Source organism: Felis catus, chromosome B3 (assembly GCF_018350175.1).
Source record: "Felis catus isolate Fca126 chromosome B3, F.catus_Fca126_mat1.0, whole genome shotgun sequence".
Taxonomy (NCBI): Eukaryota; Metazoa; Chordata; class Mammalia; order Carnivora; family Felidae; genus Felis; species Felis catus.
Genome location: NC_058373.1, coordinates 38,020,066 through 38,047,803, shown reverse-complemented (window position 1 = coordinate 38,047,803; position 27,738 = coordinate 38,020,066). Strand labels below are relative to the sequence as shown.

The window sequence follows — 27,738 nt, the reverse complement described above, 5'->3', positions numbered from 1 at the left end:
ATGTATATAACAAAGAAATGAGGAAGACCTCCCCTACTTTCTCACCACGTCTGAAGTCTTTTTTTTTTTTTTTAATTTTTTTTTTCAATGTTTATTTTTGGGACAGAGAGAGACAGAGCATGAACGGGGGAGGGGCAGAGAGAGAGGGAGACACAGAATCGGAAACAGGCTCCAGGCTCTGAGCCATCAGCCCAGAGCCCGACGCGGGGCTCGAACTCACTGACCGCGAGATCGTGACCTGGCTGAAGTCGGACGCTCAACCGACTGTGCCACCCAGGCACCCCACGTCTGAAGTCTTTATGAGCATACAGCCCTACTCTCAGACACGCAGCGTGGATTCCACTTCTGCCTGGGGCTGTGACTTACATCCTTTAAACAGGTTGCTATTCAACAGTACCTCTAGTGGAAAGCACTATGTTGGGAGTCAGAACACTGAGGTCTGACCCTGGCAATGACATTCTTCCAGGTGGGTAACTTTAGGCTAATCATTTCACCTCTTTGGGCCTCAGTTTTCTCTTCTGTAGGAGACATAGCTTGAATAAGATCCACTTCTGACTCTAAACTGACCCAGTTTGTCCAAAGCTACATAACTTCTAAAAAAAAAAAAAAAAAAAGCTATATAATCTCTTTTAATCATAAAGTGGACTTCCTTTATTATCAGCCTAGGCATTCAAATTCTTTCTATAATTATATAAAAATTATTATATAACTATATATTAACATATTATAAATTTTAAGGTACTTCATATGATATATATACATACACAGTTGCCAGAAAAGCAGAGGTACTTCAAATCTCCACTTGCTTCACCCTAAACAGGTCTGTGTCTTAATCAGAAACATTAAGCAACTCCTTAGGCCAGTGACTCTCGAAGAGCGATCCCAGGACCAGCATCTTCAGCACTAGCTGAGAACTTAGGCGAAACACAAATTCTCAGTCCCCATTCCAGACCCACTAAATCAGGAGTTCTGGGCGTAGAGCAACCCAGCGATCTGTTTTTATAACAGATAACTCTAGGGGCACCTGGGTGGTTCAGTTGGTTAAGTGTCTGACTTCAACTCAGGTCATGATCTCACGGTTCCTGGGTTTGAGCCCCACGTCGGGCTCTGTGCTGACAGCTCAGAGCCTGGAGCCTGCTTAGGATTCTCTGTCTCTTTCTCTCTCTGGCCCTCCCCCCGCCCCCTGCCTTTCAAAAATAAATAAATGTAAAAAAAAAAAAATTAACATAACTATGGCACACTCCAGTTCTGAGAACTTCTACTTTCGATAGTTTTCTAAAATGTAAACTGTAATATGATTTCAAAGAAAAATCACAGTAATCAAAGCTACATAGTATTTGTCGGGTATTGTGCATGGTTCTAAATGCTATATGTGTTTTAACTCCTTTAAGACTTAAAACAAAGCTATCCATTAAGGACTGTTATTATTTCACATTATGGAAAAGAAACTGACCAAAGATGTGTATTGTGGGTAGACCCGTATACATAGAAGATGCAAGCAATCTTCTCAAACCCTTTCAATCTGTCAATCCTGGTATAAAATAAAGTCTTCCCGGGGCACTGGGTGGCTCAGCTGGTTAAGTGTCCAACTCTTGATTTCGGCTCAGGTCATGATCTCGAGGTTCGTGAGTTCGAGCCCCGCTTCAGGCTCTGTGCTGACAGATCAGAGCTCACAGCTTTGGATTCTGAGTCTTCCTCTCTCTCTCTGTTTCTCCCCCACTTATGCTCACTCACTCTCTCTCTCTCTCTCTCTCTCTCTCTCAAAAATAAACATTAAAAAATTTTTTTTAATAAAGTCTTCCCTTGCCCCTTTTTACTCCTCTAGATACTTAAATCCTGCCTTTTCCCCTGAATTTTCACCAGTCTTTAACTTTGTATATTTATAAATACACATTTGTATATTTGTAGATATAATGCATGTACTGGTTAATGGTTAGGCATGAAGGTTCTGAATTCACACTGCCTGGATTTGAGTAGTTCCATCAAATAACCAGCTGTGTTACCATGCACAAGTTACTTAAGCACTTTACAGTTTATTTTATACTTGAGGGAAACTGAAGATAATAATATGAACTCTGTCTTAGGAGTCTTTTTTTTTTAATTTTTTTTTTCAACGTTTATTTATTTTTGGGACAGAGAGAGACAGAGCATGAACGGGGGAGGGGCAGAGAGAGAGGGAGACACAGAATCGGAAACAGGCTCCAGGCTCTGAGCCATCAGCCCAGAGCCTGACGCGGGGCTCGAACTCAACGGACCGCGAGATCGTGACCTGGCTGAAGTCGGACGCTTAACCGACTGCGCCACCCAGGCGCCCCTCTGTCTTAGGAGTCTTGTAAGAATTAAAATATAAGATAACATATAATGTATAACACTCAATAGATGTGGGTTTATATTAGATAGGGTCTCTTGCTTTTTAATATCACTTAGTTTTCTGTTCATTCTGTGTCTTTTTAAGATTAGCCTGATTTTTACTGGAAGAAAAGGAAAAATTAATTTCAGCCTGTCTTTTTAACCAGGACTACTCCATTCTTAAACTTTTTTTTTTTAATGTTTATTTATTTTTGAGAGAGAGAGAGAGAGGGAGACACAGGATCTGAAGCAGGCTCCAGGCTCTGAGCTCTCAGCACAGAGCCCGATGCGGGGCTCGAATGCACCAACTGCAAGATCCTGACCTGAGCCAAAGTTGGATGCTTAACCGACTGAGCCACCCAGGCTCCCCTGGGACTTCTCCATTCTTAACTAAAACTTTATGGGTGATGCTATAGGGCAAATAAGTTATGTCTTGTAACCCTGTTACAGATGGATTTTTGGGATATCCCATTTTACCCAGCACAGGATTGGGTCCATTGATCCTGGATGACCGGATAATGATCTAGTCATTAATTCAGTCTCCAATAATGTATGTTCTTTTCAAAAATGAAGCGAGCTGGACTAACATGTACCATTATCTGGAAAATACAATAGATGATGCTAATTAATAATAAAATATTTTGATAAAATATCTAAAATACTTGAGAAAAAAATCTTTAAATACGCAAAATCAATGTTCTAGTTATAAGCTCTTTTTGTGTGACTTATTATGAAAACACAAGCCTTATATGTTTGGATTTCTCAGGACAGTTCTGATTGTGAATATTCTGTCCCGTTGTCAGATCATGTACCAAAACCACAACCCACATTCTTACTTTTGGTTCAGGACATAGGGTTACCATCTCCACACAGAGCTCTACGAGGCAGCCTGTTGTTAACTCCTTCTTGCACTTTTAAGTCTCTAATTCAGGCTTTTTACAGTGTCAGCTGCACCTTTCCTCAACTGATCAGAACAGTGAGGCTGTAACTGTAGTAATAATCATCATCGTTATAACTAAGAGAGTTGCCAACTTTACTGACAGCTTGACACTGTACTGAGAACTTTAGATTATCTCAAGCCCTAGTGACACCTCTATTAGGCAGGTATCACATTTAGCACCAGTTGACAGAAGAAGAAACTAAAGTACGAAGAGCTAAAGTAACTTGTCCAAGGGGATAGATCCCACTCACGTTGATCCTGAAACAGGTTACGGCAGGTTCGTGAAACAGTCTTGGAGAAGTGGGGTGCTGAGTCCGGGAGGCCTCCTGCATGCTTTCTTTTATTAATAACTCTTACAAGCTTTGTTTTTATACTTTACTAATGATCATCTGATATCTTTTTAAGACATCTTTATAAATGTTTTCTTGACTTGGGGCACCTGGGTTGCTCAGTCAGCTGAACATCCGACTCTTGATTTTGACTCCAGTCATGATCTCAGGGTCATGGGATCGAGCCCCACATTGGACTCCATGCGGAACATGGACCCTGCTTGAGGTTTTCTCTCTCTCCCTTCTGTCCCTCCCCTGCTCACGCTCCCTCTTTCAACAAACAAACAAACAAACAAACAAAAACACCAACCTTGGAAATACTGGAACTAATTGATATCATCACTGTCTTTCTTATCACCTCCTCCGTCTGGTTTGCCAGGAACAAACAACATAAAATGAAGGGACAAGTGGGCAAGCATGATGAGAATGACTCAGCCAAACCCTATGTTTAGCAGAGATACATAAAATGCAGTTATGGAACTGCTTTTGACAACATGGAATCTAGTTGTGTGGCCAGATTTCTAAATGCTAGAGCGAATCTTCACTGCGTTACATCTCTCAAGGGCTTCTTATTAAGCAGCTCTGTCCCCAAACTGTCAAAATAATAATCTTCCTCCTTCTGTGAGTTCGAGCCCTGTGTCAGGCTCTGTGCTGACAGCTCAAAGCCTGGAGCCTGCTTCAGATTCTGGGTCCCCCTCTTTCTGTCCTTCCCCTGCTCACACTCTGTCTCTAAGTGACAAATAAAATGTTAAAAAAATTTTTTAGAAGAAAAAAAACTTCCTCCTAGTAGGAAATATACGGAAAGCAATGCATTTGATGACCACAGAAATGATGGGGGACACGTAAAATTTCAATATGGTAGATTGGGTCCATTTGAAGAAAGAACAGAGATTTAGAACATAATTTTTTTCTTCCTACCCAAGTCTGGTTGACACATTTCCTACAATGTTTGTGTCTATTGCAACTACCATACAAACAGATATGTGGTTATTGAAAGGGGAGAAAAAAAATATCTAGCAAGAAAATTAAAAAAAAAAAACTCTTGAGGAAGATGAAGAGAGCAATTCAAATCAAGGAACATTTACTAAATGCCAGTTACGTCAAGGAACTTCACTAGGTTTTACCATGCAGGAGCGGAGGATTAACATTTGTTCAGGGCCGTCCTATGTGGCTGGCTGTGCACAAAGCACTCTACATGCTTTAACTCATTTTATTCTTGCCACTCTTCCAACAGGTAGCCAATGATCCCCATTTTATAGATGAAAGCATCAAGGCTCTCAAAAACCATGTAACTTTGTCCAGCTCAGGAAAGGAGGAAATAAGATTCTGGTTTATATCTGCCTGCTTCCAAAACCTACATTCATTCAATTTCACACACATTGCCTTAGTTTTATTCAACTGTTCTATGAAGTAATTTTTTTTCCCCCTTGGTAAAGAAACCAGGGGAAATGTGATGGTGTGCACGGACATCACGTGACTGGTGATGGAGCAAGGAATTATGTTCACTTGCCCTTACTGTGTACTAGAGCCGTTACATATTATCTCATGACTCTGGAAAGAAGTGTAACTGTCCACACAGGGAAGACTTAAACAAACAAGCAAACAAAAGAGCCCTTTGGTTCCATGATAAATAACCCAGGGCAGTTTCATTCCCCACCAGCTGTCGAAAGACATTACAGAATGCTATGTGAAGCTACAAATAATACTACAAACACTAGAGCTACAAGAAGGAAGTTCAGTGCATTCAAAGGATGGACCAAGAAATGCGGGCCTGGACGCGAGGCTCGCCCTTGGGCTGCTGCTTTGTACTTTCCAAATGCCTTTAGACAATCAACGGTAAACCAGCTTGCAGCCATTAATGTGGACAAAACAATTGAAAGAAGCACGTCTTTATCCTTAGTGCCTACGAGCAAACGGTAGGTGTGTTCTGATTTCAATCTGTGAGCCCTCAAGGCTTTCCATGACAATTTGTGCAGAGTACAAATGACCAGATGTGTCTACCAGACTGTGAGGCCCATCAGTGAAAAGATGCAAATTCTGATCTTTTGAATCCTTGGCTCCACGGGAATATTCCAAAGTAATCGATACCACAGGCTGGGAGCACCCTGTAGGTCCAGTTAGACTACCAGAGAAAAGGTAACGGCTGCAAAATGCCTTCAGCAACCCAGTCTGCAGATTGTTATTGGTGTCACTATTGCTGAAACAGGTGTTGGGTTCATAAATTTGCATAACAAAATGCTTTTCTTGTGGCAGCAGCCCACACAATAATTGGTGCCATCTGTATTTATGTGTTGAAGTTTGGTTTCTAATACGAATTCGGAGAACCTGGGGATGGCTAATCTCACAGCACCCATTTTATCGCGAGGCTGGCGGACCTCAGAGAGGTGTTCATCGTTTCCAAGGAAAATACAGATTGAAGGAGAATGCTGAAGTGGTAACGTATGCCACTTTTTCTTCACGGATCATTTTCAATTCTGACTACGTAAGACAGAGTCAAGGCCACACGCCGAAAGAGCCCCTTCTGCAGAGCAGTAAACGGGGAAGATCCAGCCAGAACGGAAAACCAATGGGCCCTGTTGACCTATTTACAATTCCCTTTTGAAAAGCTCTGCTTTCACTAAAACCTCTCTTTGCCAGAACTTTTCTGTTTTCTTACCTCTTGGCCGATTAGTAGGAATCCGAGTTTGGTGCAAATTTCATACGAGTCGTGAACTCAACTGTTTTGCCAGGTGAGAAGCAGAAGCCATTCGAGTGGGAGTTTTACCCTTGGATTTGTTTCTAATGGGGGAAGGAAAAATAGAACATTGTATGGAAGCTTAGTTTTTTTTTCAATCTGAAAGACAACAGTGAAACATTCTAATAAAGAGTATCTCAGAACCATGAAGACAGCTCTTTCCAAGGAACATCATAAAATCTACCTGATTATCCCCAGCAATTCAAGAAAATTGAAAATTTTTAAAAATAAATAATTTTATCTAAAATAAATCTTTAAAATAAATAACTGCAGGGGCATGTGGGTGGCTCAGTCCATTAAGCTTCTGACTTCAGCTCAGGTCATGGTCTCCCGGTTCATGAGTTCCAGCCTGGTGTCAGGCTCTGTGCTGACAACTCAGAACCTGGAGCCTGCTTCGGATTCGGTGTCTCCCTCTCTCTGACCCTCCCCTGCTCACGCTGTGTCTCTCTCTTTCTCGAAAATAAACATTAAAAACTTTTTTTTTAATTTTTTTTTCAACGTTTTTATTTATTTTTGGGACAGAGAGAGACAGAGCATGAACGGGGGAGGGGCAGAGAGAGAGGTAGACACAGAATCGGAAACAGGCTCCAGGCTCTGAGCCGTCACCCCAGAGCCCGACGCGGGGCTCGAACTCCCGGACCGCGAGATCGTGACCTGGCTGAAGTCGGACGCTTAACCGACTGAGCCACCCAGGCACCCCAACATTAAAAACTTTTTAATAATAAAATAATTGGGGGTACCTGGGTGGCTCAGTTGGTTAAGTGTCCGACTTTGGCTCAGGTCATGATCTCATGGTTCGTGAGTTCAAGCCCCACATCGGGCTCTCTGCTGTCAGCACGGAGCCTGCTTCAGATCTGCTGTCTCCGTCTGTCTCTGCCCCTCCCCTGCTCGCACACATGTGTGCTCGCTTTCTCTCAAAAATAAACATTTAAAAAAAAATGAATGTTTTAGGTGAACTCTGTATGTATTCTTTCAATATTTTATATATTTTTATTATTTATTTATTTATTATTTATTATTTATTTAAAATTTATTTATTTATTATAAAATATAATATATTTTATATTATTTAAACCAATAGGTCCATGAAGACCTTTATCAGTTAAAGGAGAAATTAACAAATTTCCCGCTTGAGGAAAAGGGAGAGACTCTAGACATTCGGAATCTTGAAACCGCAATCAAAAGGACTGAAATGGGGTTAAAAGTAAGTAGAGCTTTAGATATTAAATAAAGCGCTGGAAGGAGATTCCTCCAGGAGAAAAGAACTGTGGTTCTCACAGGACCCTGTGTAATTCTGTAACAGAGGTGGATTTAGACTGGTCATCAGCTTTCTTATTCTGTTCCTGTCATTAAAATGATGATTAACTGATTGCGAAATGTGCCAGGATGCAAATCAAAGTAGTTAAGGTGTTGGGAATATAAGATCATGCAGTGCCAATCCCTAACACGTGATTTGATGAAAAGAATTAAGAATTTTCAAAATAACTATTAGTCGGCCAACAACATGCCAGGCAAAAAAGAATTCATACCAATGCCTGCAGCGAGTTTCTATCAGATTCACTGAGATTCTAAAGAACACGAGTGTATTTTTCCCTGCTAGCTTAAGTATTTTGAGATTAGTCATTTTTGTGATATTGTAAGCCAGTCGGTAAAACTAAAGAGATGTACCACTGTTGCAACAGAAATACAGTACCTAGGGACTTCATCATTATACGTGGGTTGAAGGGCAGAGGAGAACCCAAGTTTCAGACCAGGATAATAATCATTTATAAAACAAAAATCTCTTAGCACATGCGCCCAAATAAGGGCCATCTCCATCTTTGAGACCTCTAACTGTCATTGTCCCTGCTCTGGTCTCAGCCTTTCACTCTAACGAGCTGTCAGCTTCACAGCTCAGCTCCAGAGGCCGTGGGAGATGTGGTGTGTTTTTGTTGCCTCATCAAACTGGCACACCATTGTCCTATATGACCTGATGGTGACAGGGCTGTACCCAGCTGGAGTTTTCGGGTTGGCCATTTTAAATGATCTGTAACCTAAGGGCCAAATTCTTTCTTCGGCTGCTGGCTTGAAGTCCCTATAAGGGAAAGATTACTCAGTGTCTGTCTTGCCTCGTAAGCTTACCTAGCTTAGCGATTTACTGACTATCGTGCATGGTTTAATTTGTGAAGAGCACTACAGGTCACTCAAGCTTTGAGTCTCAATTGTTTATTAGGCTTTTTGGGACAGTTAAAGTCATTTAGCCCTGAGATGCCCAATGATACCTTAGGCATGTAATAAACACATAGCATGTTGTGTCTTTTGGCTTAATCACACAATTCAGAGTGTTACCCTAATGAAGTAAAGTAAATTAGCTGAGTATCTTAAGTCCAGTCTAATAGCCTAAACTTTCACTTTTCTGTAACAGATTCACATCGAGAAGTATTTAAATGTTGTAAACCATCATGTGTTAACGACTCCTATTAATGATGATAATTTATATTCTCCTCATGCTTCCAAATGGTAAGTAAAATACCCATGGTGGGGCCGGGGGCGGCGGGGGGGGGGGGGGGTACAAAATAAGTACAATTTAAAAAAAATCTTTCCCACTCAGGTCAGGTGACCATAAAGACAAAATCTTCTTGGCTTTGTTCATATCCATTCTACTTTAGTAGTTTTGCAAAAGAAGTTAATGGCAGAATTTGGGCTTGGTTTATTCTGCGTGACTTTTATTACCTTCTAATGCTTAACACCATGACAATTGTTTCAGGGTCCCAGTTTTGGCTGTTTTCTTCAGTAAAAGGTATCCAAAATTCAACTCCTAAAGGAGGTATTTTAATGCAAGTCTGTTTTTACACTATTAAGATCACATTGCACTTTCTTCACAGTTTTTAGCATGTAATAGGTACTTTATTGTAAAGGTGATTCTGGTATCCAGGGTAAATAAAACAAAAATAATGAAACTTGCTTGAAATATTCATAATGTAATACATCCTAAGAGATGATTTATTAAAATTAGACTTGAGTTAAATTGCCTTGCCTCACTTTGGACCCTCTTACAGGTAGGCCTCCTGAATTTGAGTGTATATAGAGTAAGGCTTTGTGCTAAGCTTAAAAACCTTGTGGCCCTATTTGCATCGTAAACACGTACCAAGCATCGTAGGGTCCAGTTTCAGAAATACAGTAAAACATTGGATCACAAGTAACTTGTTCTATGAATGTTCCACAAGGCAAGCAAACATTTCTAATAAATTTTAACTTGATAAATGAGCGATGGCTTGCAATACGAGTAGTATGTGACGCCGAATGTCACATGATCGCAACTGACCTTATGGTTCTTCTCTCTCTCTCTCTCTCTCTCTCTCTCTCTCTCTCTCTCTCTCTCCCTCTCCCTCTCTGTGGGACTGTGGGTGATCGTCTCCCATGCTCGGATGCTTGGTCTCACACTGCAGTGTTTGGCAGAAATCAGTGATTTTTCAGAACACTTGAAGGCGCCCACAACACGCACTAGTGTATTTTTTTGTCACTTCAAAGCACCTACGGACAGTCCTTTGATTTTCCATACAAGAGTAAGCTTAGAAATGCTTTGCTTCATTCTAGGTCAGGCTGCCTGCATATATAGACCCTTTCCTCTGCTGCCTTATTGCTAGTTACATTAAATACAGTATCTGACAGGAGTTTATTAATACTATACTGTAGTCAACATCCATGTGAGCATATACAATGGCCCCTTGCAGAAAAAGGTTGGAAAGAAAGGCGGTAAGAAGGAGATGATTACAGTGGAAGTTAAGAAGGAAATCATTGAGAAATACGAATAAGATATGTGAGTGGCCGAAACTGCAAGATTTTATGAGAAGTCTACGTCTTCATCCTGTCTGCAAAGGAAGGGGAGAAAAAGGCCGAGGAACCCCTCACTTCAAATGAGATTAGGGAGATGTGTAAAATGTGGGAAACAGTGCAGTTTTGTGAAAAGCACCACCTGAATAAGGCTATTAATGCGAGCAATGAATCTGTTTAATGACAATGCAATGTCACATTTCCAGAAAATCCTCAAAAAGAGACAAAAGCAAGGGTCATTGGATAGGTTCCTTGTTAATGTTGTGCGCGCGCACACACACACACACACGCACAAAGATTCCATTGAGTCAATAGATAGCAGTGATTCCATTAGTGATAGTGAAAGTTGTCCTACACAATAACCCTCCTCTCTCGTCTCCCTCATACCAGCCACAAAGGTTTCCAAAGGTAAGTACAGGTTAATTTGTTTATTTTTCTTTATATTTTGTGTTTTCTTTATTATTTTGTATTATATTAGGGTATTGTAAACATTTTTATATGAATACTTTTGTGGGTTTTAAAATACTTATTTTAGAAAGAGAGAATGAGGAGAGGGGCAGAGAGAGAAAGAGAGAGAGACAGAATCCAAAGCAGGCTACAGGCTCTAAGCCGTCAGCACAGAGTCCAATGCAGGGCTCAAACTGAGAGCTCATGACCTGAACCAGTCACATGCTTAACTGACTGAGCCACTCAGGTGCCCCTTTATGAATATTTTTGGGTTGTGGAACAAATCATCCAAGTTTCCATGGTTCTTTATGGGGAAATTCGCTTTGATATATAAGTGCTTTGGATTACAAGCATGTTTCTGGAACACATTATGCTCGCAAACCAAGGTTTTATTGTAGCGCACAAGGAAACATGGCAATCTACAGACATAACCAAGTTCCAGCATTCAGTAGTGGGGAGCAGAGCTTTGGGGTACCACTGTATCAGTCTCCCTTTCCTGCACATGGAATGCCACAGGCATCCATCATTCCTTGTAGACGCAACTGTCCCTCATCTGTCTAGCTTTTAGTCATTTTATTGCTTTGATTTTTAAATTAGGGAATAAAAAAATGACTTGAAAATAGGTTAATATAAATCTTCTAAAACAAGGAATCTGTAAGGAAGGAACATAATAAAAGGGATTCTTGGAGAAGAAAATATTGGAGGTCAGTTTCCCAACTTATATTGACGCTTAGTTGGAAATCAAAGGAGCCCTACAAGGCCAAGCGGGAGGCCTTTGTAGATGGCAGCCAACAGACAGCAGGCTGTGGCCAAAGATTATGCATACAGACATCAAGTAAGAAAGCCTCACAATGGAGGGGGTGGGGAGTAAACAGGGAAAGAGGTCTGTCACCAACTCCAATGAAGTTCTCCCATCCTGTATCCAGCTTTCTCTTTGTTCTTCTGTCCTGACAAAGAACAGAGAGTCTGGGCTATATGCAAGTTAAGATGGCTGAAAAGAGCAAACTGTGTAGCAATTATATCCACAGAGAATCAAGCAGAAACATTTGGGCAGAGACCTCTCTTCTACAGTTCTTCTCCCTTGCCAAGGAGTGTCCTTGCCCCTTACTAGGGTCTGGAAGAGGGAAGGAAGCCTTCACCCTTAATTGGGGCATGGAGTTGGCTCCCAGAAGTAGTCCTTGGATCCTTTCTCTCCTATTCAATTCAATAATATAATCACTGGCCCTCCTGGCAGGAAGATGGGAGCCTGGCAAGTTTGTATGAGCCTCGCAAGCCTGGGGGAGTATATCCATCATAGCTGTGGCGCTAAAGTAGCGTGCAATTTGAAAATGAAATGCAAGGAACCAGGTCAAAAACTGGAGAAAAATCCAGATTGGGTCTTTAAAGTAAGCAGGCCTGGGGCAGGTCCTGGGAGTCCAAGTGTGAGTCACAGGGAGTGGCTCAGGGAGGAAAAGAAGTAGCAACAGTAGACGGAAATGGAAAACAGGAGACCCCAGGCAGTCAGGAACTGTTGCCTGTGACGGGAGTGTTCCCTGGTAGATAGTCACACCAGATTCTGCACTTGCAGGCGTGTCCCCCGAGACCATCGTGAATAGATGTGACTTCAGAGTTCATATCCTGCTAGGAGTTTTCTATGCAAAGCAGTTTGTAGAACCCAGGATTCCTTCAGGTGCTCATGCCCAGGGGGAGTGGGACTGGCCAATTCACTGCATTTTTCTTCCGAGGTTCCATGACAAAGTTCTTGTAACACCCAAGTAAGAAGGTGTTTTTTCATGATGGATGGCATGACTCACTGAGAGACAGGTTACTTATCTCAACACTGGGCAGGAGGTCAGAGAAGAAGACAGTTTATTACAGTTCCGAGCTGGAACAAGCTGAACCTGGCCTTTTATCCCCCATGACCATCAGTTTAAAAATTCGGGCATGCATCCATAATATGTATTTATTTATAAATTGTATGCTTATCATATGGCATGAATACACTATAAAATACACCGACAAATATTTAAATGAGACAAAGATTAAACAGTTTAAAATATTTTACTTTATTAACAGTATGAAACTTCTTTTGCTAAAAAAGGCTACTAATTAGAATATTCTGGTTGTTTTATCTTGTTAATCACGATGGCTTTATACTGGCTGTAGCTAATAACCCGAAACATATTCTACGCTTAGTGGAGATTCGGCAGAGATGCTGGTTGAACGGAAGTCCGTATTTCAGTTAGTCTTCTGGATAACTTTTAAGTTTTCAGGGGGATGGATTTGGCTGACTTGTCATAAATTTGATTCGTTTACCATCATTTGCACTCTCTAGTGTGGCTGAAGAAAAGCTCACTCCACGAGTACGTGTCGATTCTGGCATTTTCTTATTTTTCACTGATGCTCCTTATCATTATCTTCAAGATACAGGGTGGTTTTTTTTTTGCAGGAATCTTTTTTAAGACACTGGTCCATTTTTTCAGGCTTGAGTGAAAACTACGTAATAGAACCCATAAACCCACTTCATGAGTAAACTACAGTGCATTCTAACGCTGTGAAAAAATGTGTACCAGTGCAGACCCCGCCGTTCGTGCCTTTGTGGTTTGGAGTCCCCACTCCCAGAAGGCCTCCAGAACCACAGGTGACATGACCACATGAGGGATCCAGGGACAAGCTGAATATTAAATAGTAGCACACAGTAATTTCTTATTTTCTATATTTCTTATTTGATATGTAAAAAAAAAAAAGTTTTTATGTTCTCATCACACAACCAACGGCATTATTTTATGGATTGCCTGGGATGTGGACATCCTGTTTGAGAGGCCACGGGACTAGAATGATGGTTCTTAAACTTTGGTTTCACTGGCTCCCAGATAGTCCTGGAATTTGCATTTTAACAAACACCCTTGGCATCCCGCATGCAGATTAATTTGTGCTTGGAATCCCAGGACAAGCATAGCTCCCTGGAATCAGTATTTCTTGGCCACTGAGAGGGCCTGCCTCTGTCTGGTCAAGGGCCTAGTCCCGGAAATTCAGCTACCCCATTGCTCTGAAGGGTTGGAGTAAGCCTCTTGCACTAGGAATGAGCCCAGCGTGGCACCTGGGAGTCATGCTGGTAGGACTGTCACTGTCCACTTAAACTGTGAGTCTGCTGGAGTGTCAGAGGCCAGGAGTCCAGACCAGCAACTCCTTCTGAAAGGGGTGCCATTTAATCAGAACTGTGCATCTCTGTTGCTCCTTGGACGGCAAGCACGGTTGCTGTGAGTAACTGAGAACCAACATTGTTCCGATATTTGGGGCTTCATTTTAACTATGGAAACCCAGGAAATTGGGAGAGTTTATTCCAAATGACTATTGTCCCGGGATATACCTTAAAAATGACTTAGAACAGACCAGATACAATAGCCATCATCTTCATTTTCATTATCAGTGTGAATTTCATCTTGTGGTCACAATTTTCCTAACACTTGACAGTTTGCAAAGGACTTTGTTTTACCCCATGAGGCAGATATTTATCCTTTCCTTTTAAAAATGTGCATGCTGAGGATCACAGCCATCCCAGGTCACACTGGTCGTTGATGGTGAGGCCCAGACTTGAGTCTGGTCACATGTGTGCAATGGAGCATTCTCCCACGCCGTGGCTTCCTGGAAACCAAGAAGCCTAATTTTCACAAAAGATGGTTTACATTTTAGCAAGAAGGGAAAATCTGGTCATTGTGTCCAGTAGAAACAAAAACCAGTAGGGACACAGAGTGCTAACAATGGGTGCCCCCCAAATGCAAGATTTTCTTAGCAGTCGTTCAGAAAACAATGATGAGGACATTATCCAAAGTGGCATATTTTCTCCAAAGAGCTAAAAAAAGCTTCTGTATTGTTTTCCAAATATGTTTCACCACTGTCCCCACTTTGGCCGTGATTCTTCTATGTCCAAGTGTGGTTCTTCCTCTCACATGATTGGCTTTCATGGATTTTATTGCTCGTAATATCTGTTCACACTGCTCTTAACGACCTCGCTTTGCTCATTGACACTGGGAGGGTGACTACCATCTGTACCAACACTCTCAGAACCGCACAGAGATCTTCATTTTATAGTCTGTTGTGCCAGTGTTTGAGAAGGGGAGACAAGAACAAAGCAAATAGATGATGGTGAGAAGCAGTGAGAGAGAAAGAAGAGGTTTGTATTGCACGGCCAGCGTACATTAGAAGGTACATTTCCCTCGGTAAATGAAGCATCCTGGAGCCCATCCATTCTGGGTTGTTACACGGCAGTACACAAATCCCACTTGTATAGACTATGACTACATCCTGGTCATACAGAGGTGAAGCACAGGGAACAAGATGGTAACACTTGGTAATCTACATGAAAGGTATTTGGATGCTAACTGCTCTTTCCATTTCTCTGTGGGTCAAACATTTTTTTAAACAGGGGCAGCTGGGTGGCTCAGCCAGTTGAGCATCCAACTTCAGCTCAGGTCATGATCTCACGGTTCGTGGGTTCGAGCCCCATATCAGGCTCTGTGCTGGAGACAGCTCAGAGCCTGGAGCCTGCTTTGGATTCTGTGTCTCCCTGTCTCTCTCTGCCCCTCTCCTGCTTGTGTGCTCTGTCTCTCAAAAATAAATTTAAAGACTTAAAAAAAGTTTTTAGTAAAAAATAAATTTTTTTAAAAAGCATCAGAAAATGAAAAAATAACCAGAAAAACGTTTGCAACAGCCATGACACAAAAATCGCTAACATTCTTTTAAAAAATTTTTAAAAAGTATTCATGCCAATACAAAAAAAAAGAAAAGTTGACAGAGGACAACAAACTACTCACAGAGATAGAAATGCAAATAACCAGTAAACGTGAAAAATGTTCAATCTCACTGGTAAGCCAGAGAAATGCAAATTAAACAATATATTACTGTTTTTTCCTTACAAATTAGCACAACAAATCATTTAAACCATTCTAATAATCAGTGCTGATGAGGTAGCAGTAGGACGGGCATACTTTTGTTTTACCACTAAAGGTGTAAGTTGGCACGAAGTTCTAAAAGGCAGCTTCTCAACATGTGCGAGAAGCTTTTTAATTCTTTTTTTTTAATTTAGTGGTTGTACTTCTAGGAATTTGTCCTAGGAAATGAAAAGAGAGAGACAAGAATCTGTGTATGTTTGTTAATTTCAGTGTTCTATTTAATACCAATAAATGCGGAAATAACCTTAAATGTTAATAGTAAAAGCATGATTAAATCTCTGACACATCTGGGGCTCCCGGGTGGCTCAATTTGTTAAGTGACCGACTTTGGCTCAGGTCATGATCTCACAGTTCGTGGGTTCGAGCCCCGTATCAGCCTCTGTGCTGGAGACAGCTCAGAGCCTGGAGCCTGCTTTGGATTCTGTGTCTCCCTGTCTCTCGATGCCCCTCCCCTGCTCCCACTCTGTGTCTGTCTCTCAAAAATAAATGGACATTAAGTTTTTTTTTTTTTTAAATCGATAACACATCTACGTGTGTATTACATAGCTATTAAAACTGGTATTATCCAAGAAATTTAATGACATGGAAAAATTCTCACAGTATATGTTGAGGGGGAAGAAAGCAGGATGCAAAATTATATCTCAATTCAAATTCACTTCTAAATACATAATAAAGAGAGGTAAAAAGATTGATAAGAAATACACAAATAGAGGGGCACCTGAGTGGCTCAGTCAGTTAAGCGTCAGATTCTTGGTTTTGATTCGGGTCCTGATCTCACGATTTTTGGATTTGAGCCCCACATTGGTCTCTGCGCTGACAGTGTGGAGCCTGCTTGGGATTCTCTCTCTCTCCCTCTCTCTGCACCTTCCCTACTCACTGGTTCTCTCTCTCTCAAAATAAACATTTAAAAATATTTTTTTAAGGAAATCCATGAAGAGAGTTTCACTTCTAAGAAGATGGTGTAGACATACTTCTCCCTATTCCTTCTGAGAAATACAGCTAAAAATCCTGGACGTTATTATAAAAGAAGTTTATGAGGACTTAGAAAGAAGTCAGACCAGTTAGGGGGCCCTGGGACCCAAGGAAGGACATATGGTGAGGCCCCTGGATTTTCTTTCTGCTTTACGTATCCTGTTATCCAACCTGTATCATTTTCCTTCTCTCTGAAGAGCTTCTGGTGACATTTCTTGCAAGACTCTGGTGACGAATTCCCTTAGTGTTCATCTATCTGAGGAGATCTTTATTTCCCCTTTGTTTTTGAAGGATAATTTTACTTAGATACAGAATTCCAGGTTGGTGTGTTTTATTCTTTCCACACTTCAAATATTTCACCCTGCTTTCTTGCTTGCATGGCTTATGAAGGGACGTCTGATACAATTTATACCTCTCTTCTATAGGTTAAGTTGGGATTTTTTTCCTTTGTCTTCTTTCGAGATTTTCTGTTTGCTCTTAGTTTTTCGTAGTTTGAATAGGATATGCCTAGGTATAGTTTTTCAGGATTTGTCCTAGCTTGGTATTCTCTGAACTCTCTGGATCTGTGGTTTAGTGTCTGTCATTAATTTTGGAAAATTCTCAGCCATCATTACTCAAATATGTCTTCCCCTCCTTTCTTCTTTTTCTGATATTCTCATTATATATATGTATGTTACACCTTTTATAATTGTGTCACAGTTCCTAGACATTCTGTTCTGTTCAGTCCTTTTTTTCTCTTTGCATTTCAGTCTGGGTAACTTCTATTGACATTTTTTTCAAGCTCATGGATTCTTTCTTTGGTTGTATCCTATTAATAAACCCGTCAAAAGTATTCTCCATTTCTTATGGTGTTTTGATTTCTAGCATTTTCTTTATATTCTTTGAGTTTCGAGGTTTCTGCTTACATTAAATATCTGTTCTTGCATGCTGTCTATTTTTTTCTATTAGAGCCCTTAGCTTATTAATCACAGTGATTTTAAATTCGTGGTCTGATACTTCCAAAATCTCTGTTATATCTGATTCTGATGTTGGCTTTGTCTCTTCAAACCTTTTTTTTTCCCCCTTGCCTTTTAGCATGCCTTGTCATTTTTTTTCTTTCTTTCTTTTTTTTTTTTTTTTTTTTTTGAAAGCTGGACATGATGTATGGGTAACAGGAAGTGAGGTAAATGAGTCTTTATCTGGCTACAAATTGTGCTGTATACTGTTTGCTGTAACTGTAGGTGTCTGAGGCTTCCATTTCTTCAACTGTCTTTGTTTTTGTCTCCCCTGGGGTCTTTGATTTTTCCTAGAAACTTCTTCCTAAATAGGCCTGAGCCCCAAGTCCTCTCATCTGTAATCCTCTGTAGATGTAAGTGTGCTGAGGGGAAGCATTCAATACTCCTTGATCAGGCCTCCGTCTTTCAGTGGGTCTGTGCCTCTTAACTGTTACCTTCACTAGTTTTTCTTGGAATTTCCTCCTCTTAGGTGAGACAGGAAGACTGGAAGGGCCTGGAGTTAGCTACTTGCCCTTCCTTAGGTCAGAGAATAATTTTCCTTGAGAGCTGGCCTTCATTGCAGAGAACAGAACAAGTAACAGAACTCTCTGGGAGTAGTTGGAAGTGGTTTCTTTTCCCTTCCCCTTGCCAGAAGCAGGAGGTGTTTTTCTGTGTCTTCACGGTGGGAATACGATGAGGCCCCTGAAGGTAAAGTCATGAAAGTTTTACCCTGCCCCAAGCTTTGGCCCCACTGAGGCGTTTTGTTTTTGGTTTTGTTTTTGTTTTTAATTTTTTTAAACGTTTGTTTTTGAGAGTGACAGACAGAGTGTGAGAGGGGGAGGGGCAGAGAGAGAGGGAGACACAGAATCTGAAGCAGGCTCCAGGCTCTGAGCTGTCAGCACAGAGCCCGACGCGGGGCTCGAACTCACGGGCCTGGCCCGTGAGATCGTGACCCGAGCTGAAGACGGACGACCAACCGACTGAGCCACCCAGGCACTCGGGCCCCACTGAGTTTTTACAGCTCAAGTTAATACACATTGAGCCTCTGGCCATTTGTTAAGTGGAATTTAACTCTTCTTGCCAATACCAGCTCCAGCAGCAGGCGTCCATTCTGGAGCTTTAGCAGGGTCTGTCTGTTTCAGTCTCTCTCCAGTTTTCAAGGCAGTAGTTTTCCCTGTGATCTGGATTCTCTGACAGATCAAAGAAGAAGTGCTTTTCAGTGTGTTGAGGTTCTTCTTATCATTCCCATCCTCACCATAACTTCCAAGCTCTTTATGCGTTGGAACAAGACCAAACGTCCATAAATTGCTTTCTAATGAAAATTTTACAAAAGTGGGCACCACAGTAGAGTCAAGAGATTGGGTCATTATGGTTGAGTTTAATTGATCCTAATTATGCTGACCAATTTAAAAAAGTGGAATCTACTTTCAAATGAAAAGTTTTAGTTTGTTATAGAGCGTGTGCTCATGAGAGAGGGGGGTGCAGGGGAGAGAGAGAGTGCACGACAGAGCAAGAGAGGGAGAATCTTAAGCAGGCTCCATGCCCAGCAGAGTTCAAACTCATGAAATGTGGTATCATCATGAGCCGAAATCAAGGGTCTGGCGCTCAGCCAACTGAGTAACCCAGGTGCCCCTCAAATGAAAAGTTTTAAGACATACATTACACACACAGTCATTCTTTTAACTTTGTTTTTACATTGCCCACCCCTCCCAGCCCCCTGCCATGGAACTGCCCACTGCTTAATAAGAAAGACCTTCAACCACCGTTGATCCTTAAGTCTTTACAGTTATATAAAATAGCAGACATTTAAAGAATGTAAGTGCCAACTGCTTAGGGACAAGCATTTTGAATGTATTTAACATTGGCTATTCTGTGATTTGGTTTTACAAAACAATACAACATGCTATATTTCTCTACCAAGAAATATTTTATAGTATAGTAATTCTGTCTGTTGTGGATCATATAAACTCAGCCAGAGATAGAGCTTTTTATTCATGCTATAGTGGTCATTATCAGACTCAGAAGTTCATATGCTTAAAAAACAAGTACAGTTTCGTAGCAGTAAAAATGCCAAAGTTGGTCTAGTTTATTTTAATTACCAATAGAATATTTCCTATAAAACCTAATTGAACTAGGAAGCATTGTTTCAAAATTACAATTTGTGAAGCTGTTGAGATTTGATTTAAAATTTTCTTTTTCTTTTTTAAACTTAGGTTGCTTCCAGCTATAATTGATCAGAAATCATTTATTTTCCCTCTAGAATCTGAGGGTAAACTTTGGCAACCCCAAAGACAGCACAGTACATTTCCACAAGCCTTTCCAAGAAAAAAGGTAGGCATAGAGATACCCATAAAGACAAAAAGGGGATTAGTGGGTGTGGAGGTTAGGGGGAGGGAAGAATGGGGAGGGACATCTAATGGATATCAAGTATCTTTTGGGGATGATGAAAATGTTCTGGAATTCAATAGTGGAGATGGTTGCACAACACTGTGAATCTACTGAACACTGCTGAATTATACACTTTTTTTTAGCATTTTAGTTTTTAATTTTTTTAATGTTTTATTATTTATTTTTGAGAGAGAGAGAGAGAGAGAGAGCAGAGGGGAAGAGGGGCAGGGAGAGAGGGAGACACAGAATCTGAAGCAGGCTCCAGGCTCTGAGTGATCAGCATAGAGCCCGACGCGGGGTTTGACCTCACAAACCGTGAGATCATGACCTGAGCCAAAGTTGGACGCTTAACCAACTGAGCCACCGAGGTGCCTTGAATTGTACACTTTAAAGGGATAAATTGAAGGTATATGAATTATAGCTCAATAAAGTTGTTAGAAAAAAAACTTTTTAAGAGCAAAGGTAGGAAATTTGCTTTGTGTTCTAAATGAGAAAACATGCCTATTGTTTCAATTATGTTCGTGGTAGGGTCAGTTCCTACCACAAGACAGCTTTCTTCAGAAAGCAAATATATCACAACAGAATGCCTTCCAATGCCTTCCAAAAAATGCCTGCCAATTTTTTAATTGGCAATAATCACACCTCAGATAAACCAATGGCTACGATACTGCCACTGTGCAAAGCCAGAATTTTCGAACAGGGCCCTAGAAGGAAAGTTTCCAAGTGGCAAGGAATTGAGTTCAAGAGGTTACTGATTTTGCCTGTTGAGTGTTCTTGCTCTTTAACTCCTGTTCCCTCCCCAACCCCCCCCCCCCCCAGGTGATAATAGCTCACCTCCTGTCAGTGCTTTTGGAACACTAACTTGTTTAACCTTCAGAATGATTCTAGAAAGACGTGCTATTATGGTCTTCATTTTATTGATGAAGAAACCAAGATTCAGAAATGTTAAAGAAATTGCCCAAGAGAACACAGCTAGTAAGTGTCAGGGCCAGGATGATGAACCCAGAAATGTAGGCATAACCACTGTGGTACCCCTTTGTAGGCAATAACTTTGTTGAGGTATAATTAATATACCATAAAATTCACCCTTTTTAAGTGTTCAGTCGGTGGTTTTTAGTATCTTCCCCAAGCTGTGAAGCCATCATGCAGTACCCTTTTTATAATGGTATTATCCGTATTTTTCCTTTACCACACTTGGCAAGATTTCTAACTAGATTTTTTTTTTAAGTGTCAGCTTCTCTCACTAGAATGGAAGTTTAATGAGGGCAGAAGCCATGTCAGTTTGTTCACTGCTGTATATTGCCAGGGGATTCTCCATAAATGCTTGTGGAACGAAGAAAGGACATCATAGGGACCCCTAAGGGGGTGCCCACCCCCATGTAAAACCAGTCCAGGCTCCACTACACCCGCAAAACAGCCAACTCTAACCACGGTCATGGCACTTCTTACACGGAGTTCATTTGACCACTATCTGTGTGCAAGAATTGGCAGGGGCACACTATGATCAATGATGCCAGGTCCCTGCTCTCAGAGCTTACATTCTAGTCAGGGGAGACAGACCATCGATAAGAAAATACCACATCATAATAAAGGCTGTTCTGAAAAGAAAAGGGAGTGCTATGATAAAGGGAGCTTAAACTTCTCACCTCCCTTACTAGTAAGTCTCTGCTTCAGCTCAATTTTCCCCCTCTCCCCCAAGAATCTCAGGAGGGTCACTGGTGGCCCACAAGTAGAAGATTGGGGCTCTTTGGAAACAAAATATCTGAAACTAGGACTCTCTCGAATGTATAGCTGCCATTATGATTCCGGAAAAAAATAAAACCACAGCCAGAACGTATTTTCCCAGAAGAGTTTTGAATCCTGGAGAATGATCATAAAGATAGGGAATCTTATGTGCAGTATGTAAGCCCAGAGTTCTTTTAAAGACTGTGAGCATGGGTGAGCTTCATTTACAAGGGGCATGGACGGTTTCCTACCCTGACTTTACCTCCAGGGCCTAGATCCCTATTGTTGTTTTATTTCTAATATCAGTGACATCTGCTTAAAAATGCATAACCGCTGACATACAAGATAGCCCTAATTTTGCATTGTAAACTCAATGACAAACAGTGCTGTTTTGCCAGCTGTTCCCGCAAGCCTACTACACCAACTTAAAAGCTTGTATTATTAAGTAGCAGGGAAATCCAACTGGGATATTACCACCTTTAATTGCCCACTGCCAACCTGTTCGACTAGGTAAGCCCCGGTTGCTTCCTTAAGCTTCCTTTCTCCAAAGTAGATAACGATCTTTGGAGTTCCATTTAGCACCAAAAACTTGCATGACAAACAATTAGGAGTTGCTCAATTATAATTACACTCATAATTAAGAATTGTTTACGAGGACAGCTACATGCCAAAGAATGAAACTGGACCATTTTCTCACACCATACGCAAAAATAAACTCAAAATGAATTAATGACCTAAATGGGAGACCTGAAACCATGAAATTCCTAAAAGAAAACAGACAGTCATCTCTTCTACATCAGACTTAGCAACATTTTTCTAGATAGGTCTCCTCAGGCAAGGGAAACAAAAGTAAAGATAAGCTATGTGGACTACACCAACATGAAAAGCTTTTACACAGCAAAGGAAACCATCAGCAAAAAAGAAAAACAAAAAACAAAAAAAACCCAAAACACACAAAAAAAACAAGGCAACTTAGTGAATGGGAGCAGATGTTCTCAAATGATATTTTCAATAAGAGGTTATACAACTAATAAATATGTAAAGAACTATAAATATAAACACTAAAAAAACCCCAATCTGATTAAAAAATGGGCAGGGCATCCGGAATAGACATTTTTGCAGAGAAGGCATAGAGATGACCAATAAACACATGAAAAAATGATCAACATCACTGATCACCAGGGAAATGCAAATCAAAACCGCAATGAGCTATCACTTTCCACCTGTCAAAATGGCTAGACTCGAAAAGGTAAGAAACAGCACGTGTTGGAGAGCATGTGGAGAAAAGGGAACCCACGTGCACGGTTGGTAGGAATGTAAACTGGTGCAACCACTGTGAAAAGCAGTACGGAGCTTCCTCAAAAAATTAAAAAATGCAACTACCACATGATCCAGCAACTCCACTATTGGATATTTACCTAAGAAAATGAAAACATTCATTCAAAAAGATGCAGGCACCCCTATGTTTATTGCAGCATCAGGTACAATAGCCAGGATATGGAAGCAACACAAGTGTCCATCGATAGATGGATGAATAAAGAAGATGTGGTACATATACACAATGGAATATTACTCAGCCATAAAAACGAATGAGATCTTGCCATTTGTGACAACATGGATGGACCTCGAGGGTATTCTGCTAAGTGAAATAAATTAAGTCAGACACAGAAAGGCAGATACTATAGGATTTCACTTACATATGGAATCTTAAAAAAACAAAAACAAACAAACAAACAAAAAACAAATGAAGCAACAAATACCAGACTCTTAAATACAGGGAACAAACCGGTGGTTACCAGAGGAGAGGTGGATGGGGGATGAGCAAAATGGATAAAGGGGATTAAGAGGTACAAACTTGCAGTTATAAAGTAAATAAGTCACAGAGATGAAAAGCATAGGGAATATGGTCAGTAATATTGTGAGGGAAAAAAAACAATTGCTTATTGATCTTCTTTTACTTTCGAAAAAGCTGTATTGTGATGACTTTTCTTCACAGTGTATCTTTGCTCCTCATCAACACCAGCTCAGCCCCTCTTTGGGGCACCTCAGGCTACAGGGTTTGAAATAAAAACAACAAAGGAGAAGATAGAGGGAAGAAGAGAAGGAGAAAAAGTTTAGGGGCCAAGAGAGCATTGATTTTCTTGTAGTATCTGGTGAGCAAACTCCTACACCGTTCAGATCCAAGGACCTCCTTACGAGCACGATACAGGCTGTGGAGCAGGGAAAATAAACGCATCCCATTGCTTGAAAATGATTCCCTCTCTTAATTCCATACAATGGATGCTTTATCAGTCGAACAAACATAAAAAATACACTGTGATCCACTATGATGCAGCAATGTGCAGGATCAGGGTCTAAGATGGGAAGGATCCAACTTTGTGGATGTGGATCGAATTGAGAAAGTGATTTTCAAACTTTGCTCTGAAACTGAAGTTTTGAAGATTTTGGACATCATGAAGAATAATATGGTGAGAGATGAAAGAAGGAAAAAGAGCAAGTAAGCATGGCTTCCCAGACTGTCGCTGAGAGTTCTGCCTCACTTGGCGTTGGGTGGAAAGTTTTGCAGATGAGATGGTAATTGCATTTCACAGACCAGAGCGCACAGAAGACAAGGCCCCCAATGAGCCAACCACTGTGACCTCCATCTTCTCACAAGAAGCTAGGCTCCATGAAAGCAGTGGCTTTTAAAAGTGTCTGCTCCTGGGGCGCCTGGGTGGCGCAGTCGGTTAAGCGTCCGACTTCAGCCAGGTCACGATCTCGCGGTCTGGGAGTTCGAGCCCCGCGTCGGGCTCTGGGCTGATGGCTCGGAGCCTGGAGCCTGTTTCCGATTCTGTGTCTCCCTCTCTCTCTGCCCCTCCCCCCCGTTCATGCTCTGTCTCTCTCTGTCCCAAAAATAAATAAAAATGTTGAAAACAAATTTTAAAAAAAAATGAGCATATTCCTATGGCTGAGTCGGTTAAGCGTCCGACTCCCGCTCAGGTGATGATCTCACGGCTCATGGGTTCGAGCCCCGCATTGGGCTCTGTGCTGACAGCTCAGAACATAGAGCCTACTTTAGATTCTTTGTCTCCCTCTCCCTCTGTCCCTCCCCTGCTCACACTCTGTCTCTGTCTCTCAAAAATAAATAAGAAATGTTAAAAATTTTTTTTAAAAATGAGCATATTTCTACATACCCACAGCACCATTATCACACCAAAAAAATGAACAATAATTCATGAATATAATAAACACTCAGGTCATACTCAGATTCCCCCAATTAATCCTCAGATGGCTTTTACCAATCCTCTGTCCAAACCTGGATCTGCCAAGATACATCCTTTGGATTCGATCATTTCTCAAAGCTCTATTAATCCAAAGCAGAGAGACTCTGTTTCATTCATTGCTATAATCTGTGCCCAGACAGTGCCAAGCCTGGAGTAGGCTCTCACTAGATGACAACAACAACTAGATGAACCCATACTCAAGTATGGGTTCACATCCTGGGTCCACCACTTCCTACCTGTTCCTTGGCAAGTCACTTAACCTCTCTGTGCCTCAGTTCCTCATCTGCAAAATGGACATAAGAATAGCCCCTACCTCATAGAGCTGCTGTAGGGATAAAGGAGCTAATATTTGTAAATGTTTATAACAGCACACCATACGTGCATGACTGTTATACAAGTGTTAATTCTTATTATTTGCTGATGAATACTGGTCAATCTCAATTATGTGCCTAATACGTCCCAGATACTATTTAGTCATCAGCCAAACATCTCTGCTCTCATGGAGCTTACATTCTAGTTGGGGTGGGAAACCCCAGTCATTAGGAAAACAAAAAATGATGCGCAAAGTAATTATATAGTATGTTAGTTGGTGAGAGAAAAGCTGGGGAAGGAGCCTAGGGGCGTTGGATGGTCTCACTTGAGCAGGAATCTGATGCATGAGAGGGAACAAGTCTTTGGCTATTTGGAGGCAGAGCATTCCAGGCAAAGGAAGTGGAGCATGCAAAGACCCTGAATTAGGAGTGTGAACAGCAAGGAAGCTACAGGGGAATGTACAGGGGGAGAGGAGTAGGAAAAGTGGTAGGGGGCCAGATCTCAAGGACCGTTGTGAGGACTTTGGATATCACTGTGATGGGAAGCCACTGGAGTCTTGTCCTTCAAGGATGTGAAAGAACAAGGGCAGAAGCAGGGGGACCACTTAGGAACCGGTGTGGGCCATGACGATGAACTTGTAGCTCATCCTCACAACATTCTGAGGGAAGGAATTATTATTATGCCCATTTTGCAGATATGGGACTGGAAGATGGGAGATGATTCTAATCTAAACCTAAGCAACAGCAGAACTGGGATTCAAATGCAGGTCTGTTTGACCTCAAAGTTCCGGCCATTTCTCACCATTGTGAGAAAATACAAAAACTTGGGCTACCTGGGTGGCTCAGTCGGTTGAGCATTCAACTTTGGCTCAGGGATAGCTCACGGTTTGTGAGTTCGAGCCCCACATCAGGTTTGCTGGCTGTCAGCGCAGAGCCTGCTTTGGATTCTCTGTCCCCCTCTCTCTGCCCCTCCCCTGCTCACACTCTCTCAAAAATAAACAAACATTAAAAAAAAATACAAAAACTTGAGTTCCCTTCCTGTGTTTGCCACAGGGAAATTTACAACTGAAAAACAAACAAACAAACAAACCCACAGCAACATAAAGCCCTGATTCGGTTCACAAATGGCCCTGACTATAGCCAGAATTATCCTCAGGTATGTCCCTCCAAACTTTCCCAGAGAAACTTCTCAATCAACACACCTGCTCAAGGTGAACTTTTTTACTTTCCGATTTGTTGCAGTACAACTAATGTAGCAATTATGAAGCCGTGCTAGAATTATTCATAATACATTATGATACTCTATCATGTGTGATACCGTTTTGCTATAACTGGTTACTATTCACTTGGCTTACCTATACACTTTCAAGAGGTTCACAAGCTATAGCTTATGGAACAGATGACTAAGTGTGAGCTTTGGGGCTATTTCTATAAAAACTAGGCATCAAAAATAGGCCATTAGGACTATAACTCCTAATAATAGTGTTTCTATAGAAGATTCACTTAGCTACATATTTACGACTCATGACACCTTTCCCAGAAACAGAAGTAACTTACTACCTACAAGTGCAAGGACTACCCGAATTTCATTAGATGGTATTCGACGGTTCAGTAACATTTTGAAGGTGGCATCCCAAATTTCTCATGCCTTGCTCTGTACCTTCCCAGGAAATACTAACTTCTGGACACGCAGGAGAGCCATCGTTCTCTGGCTTCCCTACTCAGGAGGGTAGTTAGTAGCAGAGGGAGGTCGGTCATAGAATTAGTGATTGGCCCATGTACCATAAAAATTGGACAGAATGTCACCTTTGGCCCACACCACGGCTGTCCACTGATGATTGTGGCATGGTGGCACATTGTAATGATAGCATAAACATAGTGAAACTAAAAAAAAAAAAAAAAAAAAAAAATGTCTTTCATCCCCGGTGTGCTATTTCCTCAACTATTTTACTTTTAATGGTACCATGTGTGATGTAGAAGATATGTGTGTGTCTGTGCCGTAAGGGGTTCAAAGTTTGTAGACGGGCATCCTACGGCGTTGGCAATGCCATAACACAGGTTTAGGAAAAATGCTCCTGTAGGGCTAGCGGGGTATGCCAACTCCCTGGGCTTTGTTATGACCAGTAAGTACATCAGCTCTAAAATCTGTTTCAAGCACAACAGCTTCTGACCACCATGTCCTTGTCTGCCAGCTCCCGTAGTATGTTCTCCCGACAATTCTTCAACACTCTAAGAACCTTTACTGACCTCTCAGTAGTTCACTCTTTATCACTTTTGCCTTATGGTCCTTTTCCTCCTTAGCTAAGTTAGGTTGCATGCTTGTGGCAGAAACCGTTGCTTCCCTAGCCGATACCCAACCCCCTTTCTGCATTACTGACAGCAGTGATTTGGTTCAGGACGACATCACGCACGAGGATGATCCCTTATTTCTGAGACCTCCTTGCCATTAAGCACGACCATGTGTCGCAGTCCTGTCCAGTGAGTACTGAGTGGCTGATTTTTAGCTAGAGATATGGCTGCTCAATAAAGACTACATTTCCCAGCCTCCCTTGCAGCTGGACA

General features: G+C 41.4%; 2 protein-coding genes across 19 annotated transcripts in view; one reads left to right on the top strand and one right to left on the bottom strand.

Annotated features, from left to right (window-relative positions):
• AAGAB (alpha and gamma adaptin binding protein) overlaps nucleotides 1-6,396 on the bottom strand; it is a 64,755-nt gene extending 58,359 nt beyond the window's left edge. Inside the window, exon 1 of the mRNA XM_019832191.3 lies at nucleotides 6,275-6,396. The gene's annotated coding sequence lies outside the window, so the exon portion shown is untranslated. The remainder of the gene's footprint in view (nucleotides 1-6,274) is intronic.
• The window catches only part of IQCH (IQ motif containing H), a 213,662-nt gene that overhangs the window by 2,589 nt on the left and 183,335 nt on the right, over nucleotides 1-27,738 (top strand). For 17 of the 18 annotated variants that reach the window (XM_045060685.1, XM_045060684.1, XM_045060690.1 and 14 more), the window contains 3 exons: nucleotides 7,434-7,556; nucleotides 8,757-8,851; nucleotides 19,703-19,820. In XM_045060685.1, the coding sequence (XP_044916620.1) occupies nucleotides 7,434-7,556; nucleotides 8,757-8,851; nucleotides 19,703-19,820 (336 nt within the window). Of the gene's footprint in view, nucleotides 1-7,433; nucleotides 7,557-8,756; nucleotides 8,852-10,537; nucleotides 10,574-19,702; nucleotides 19,821-27,738 lie in introns of those variants that run through there. The other variant, XM_045060689.1, reaches the window with a different exon arrangement.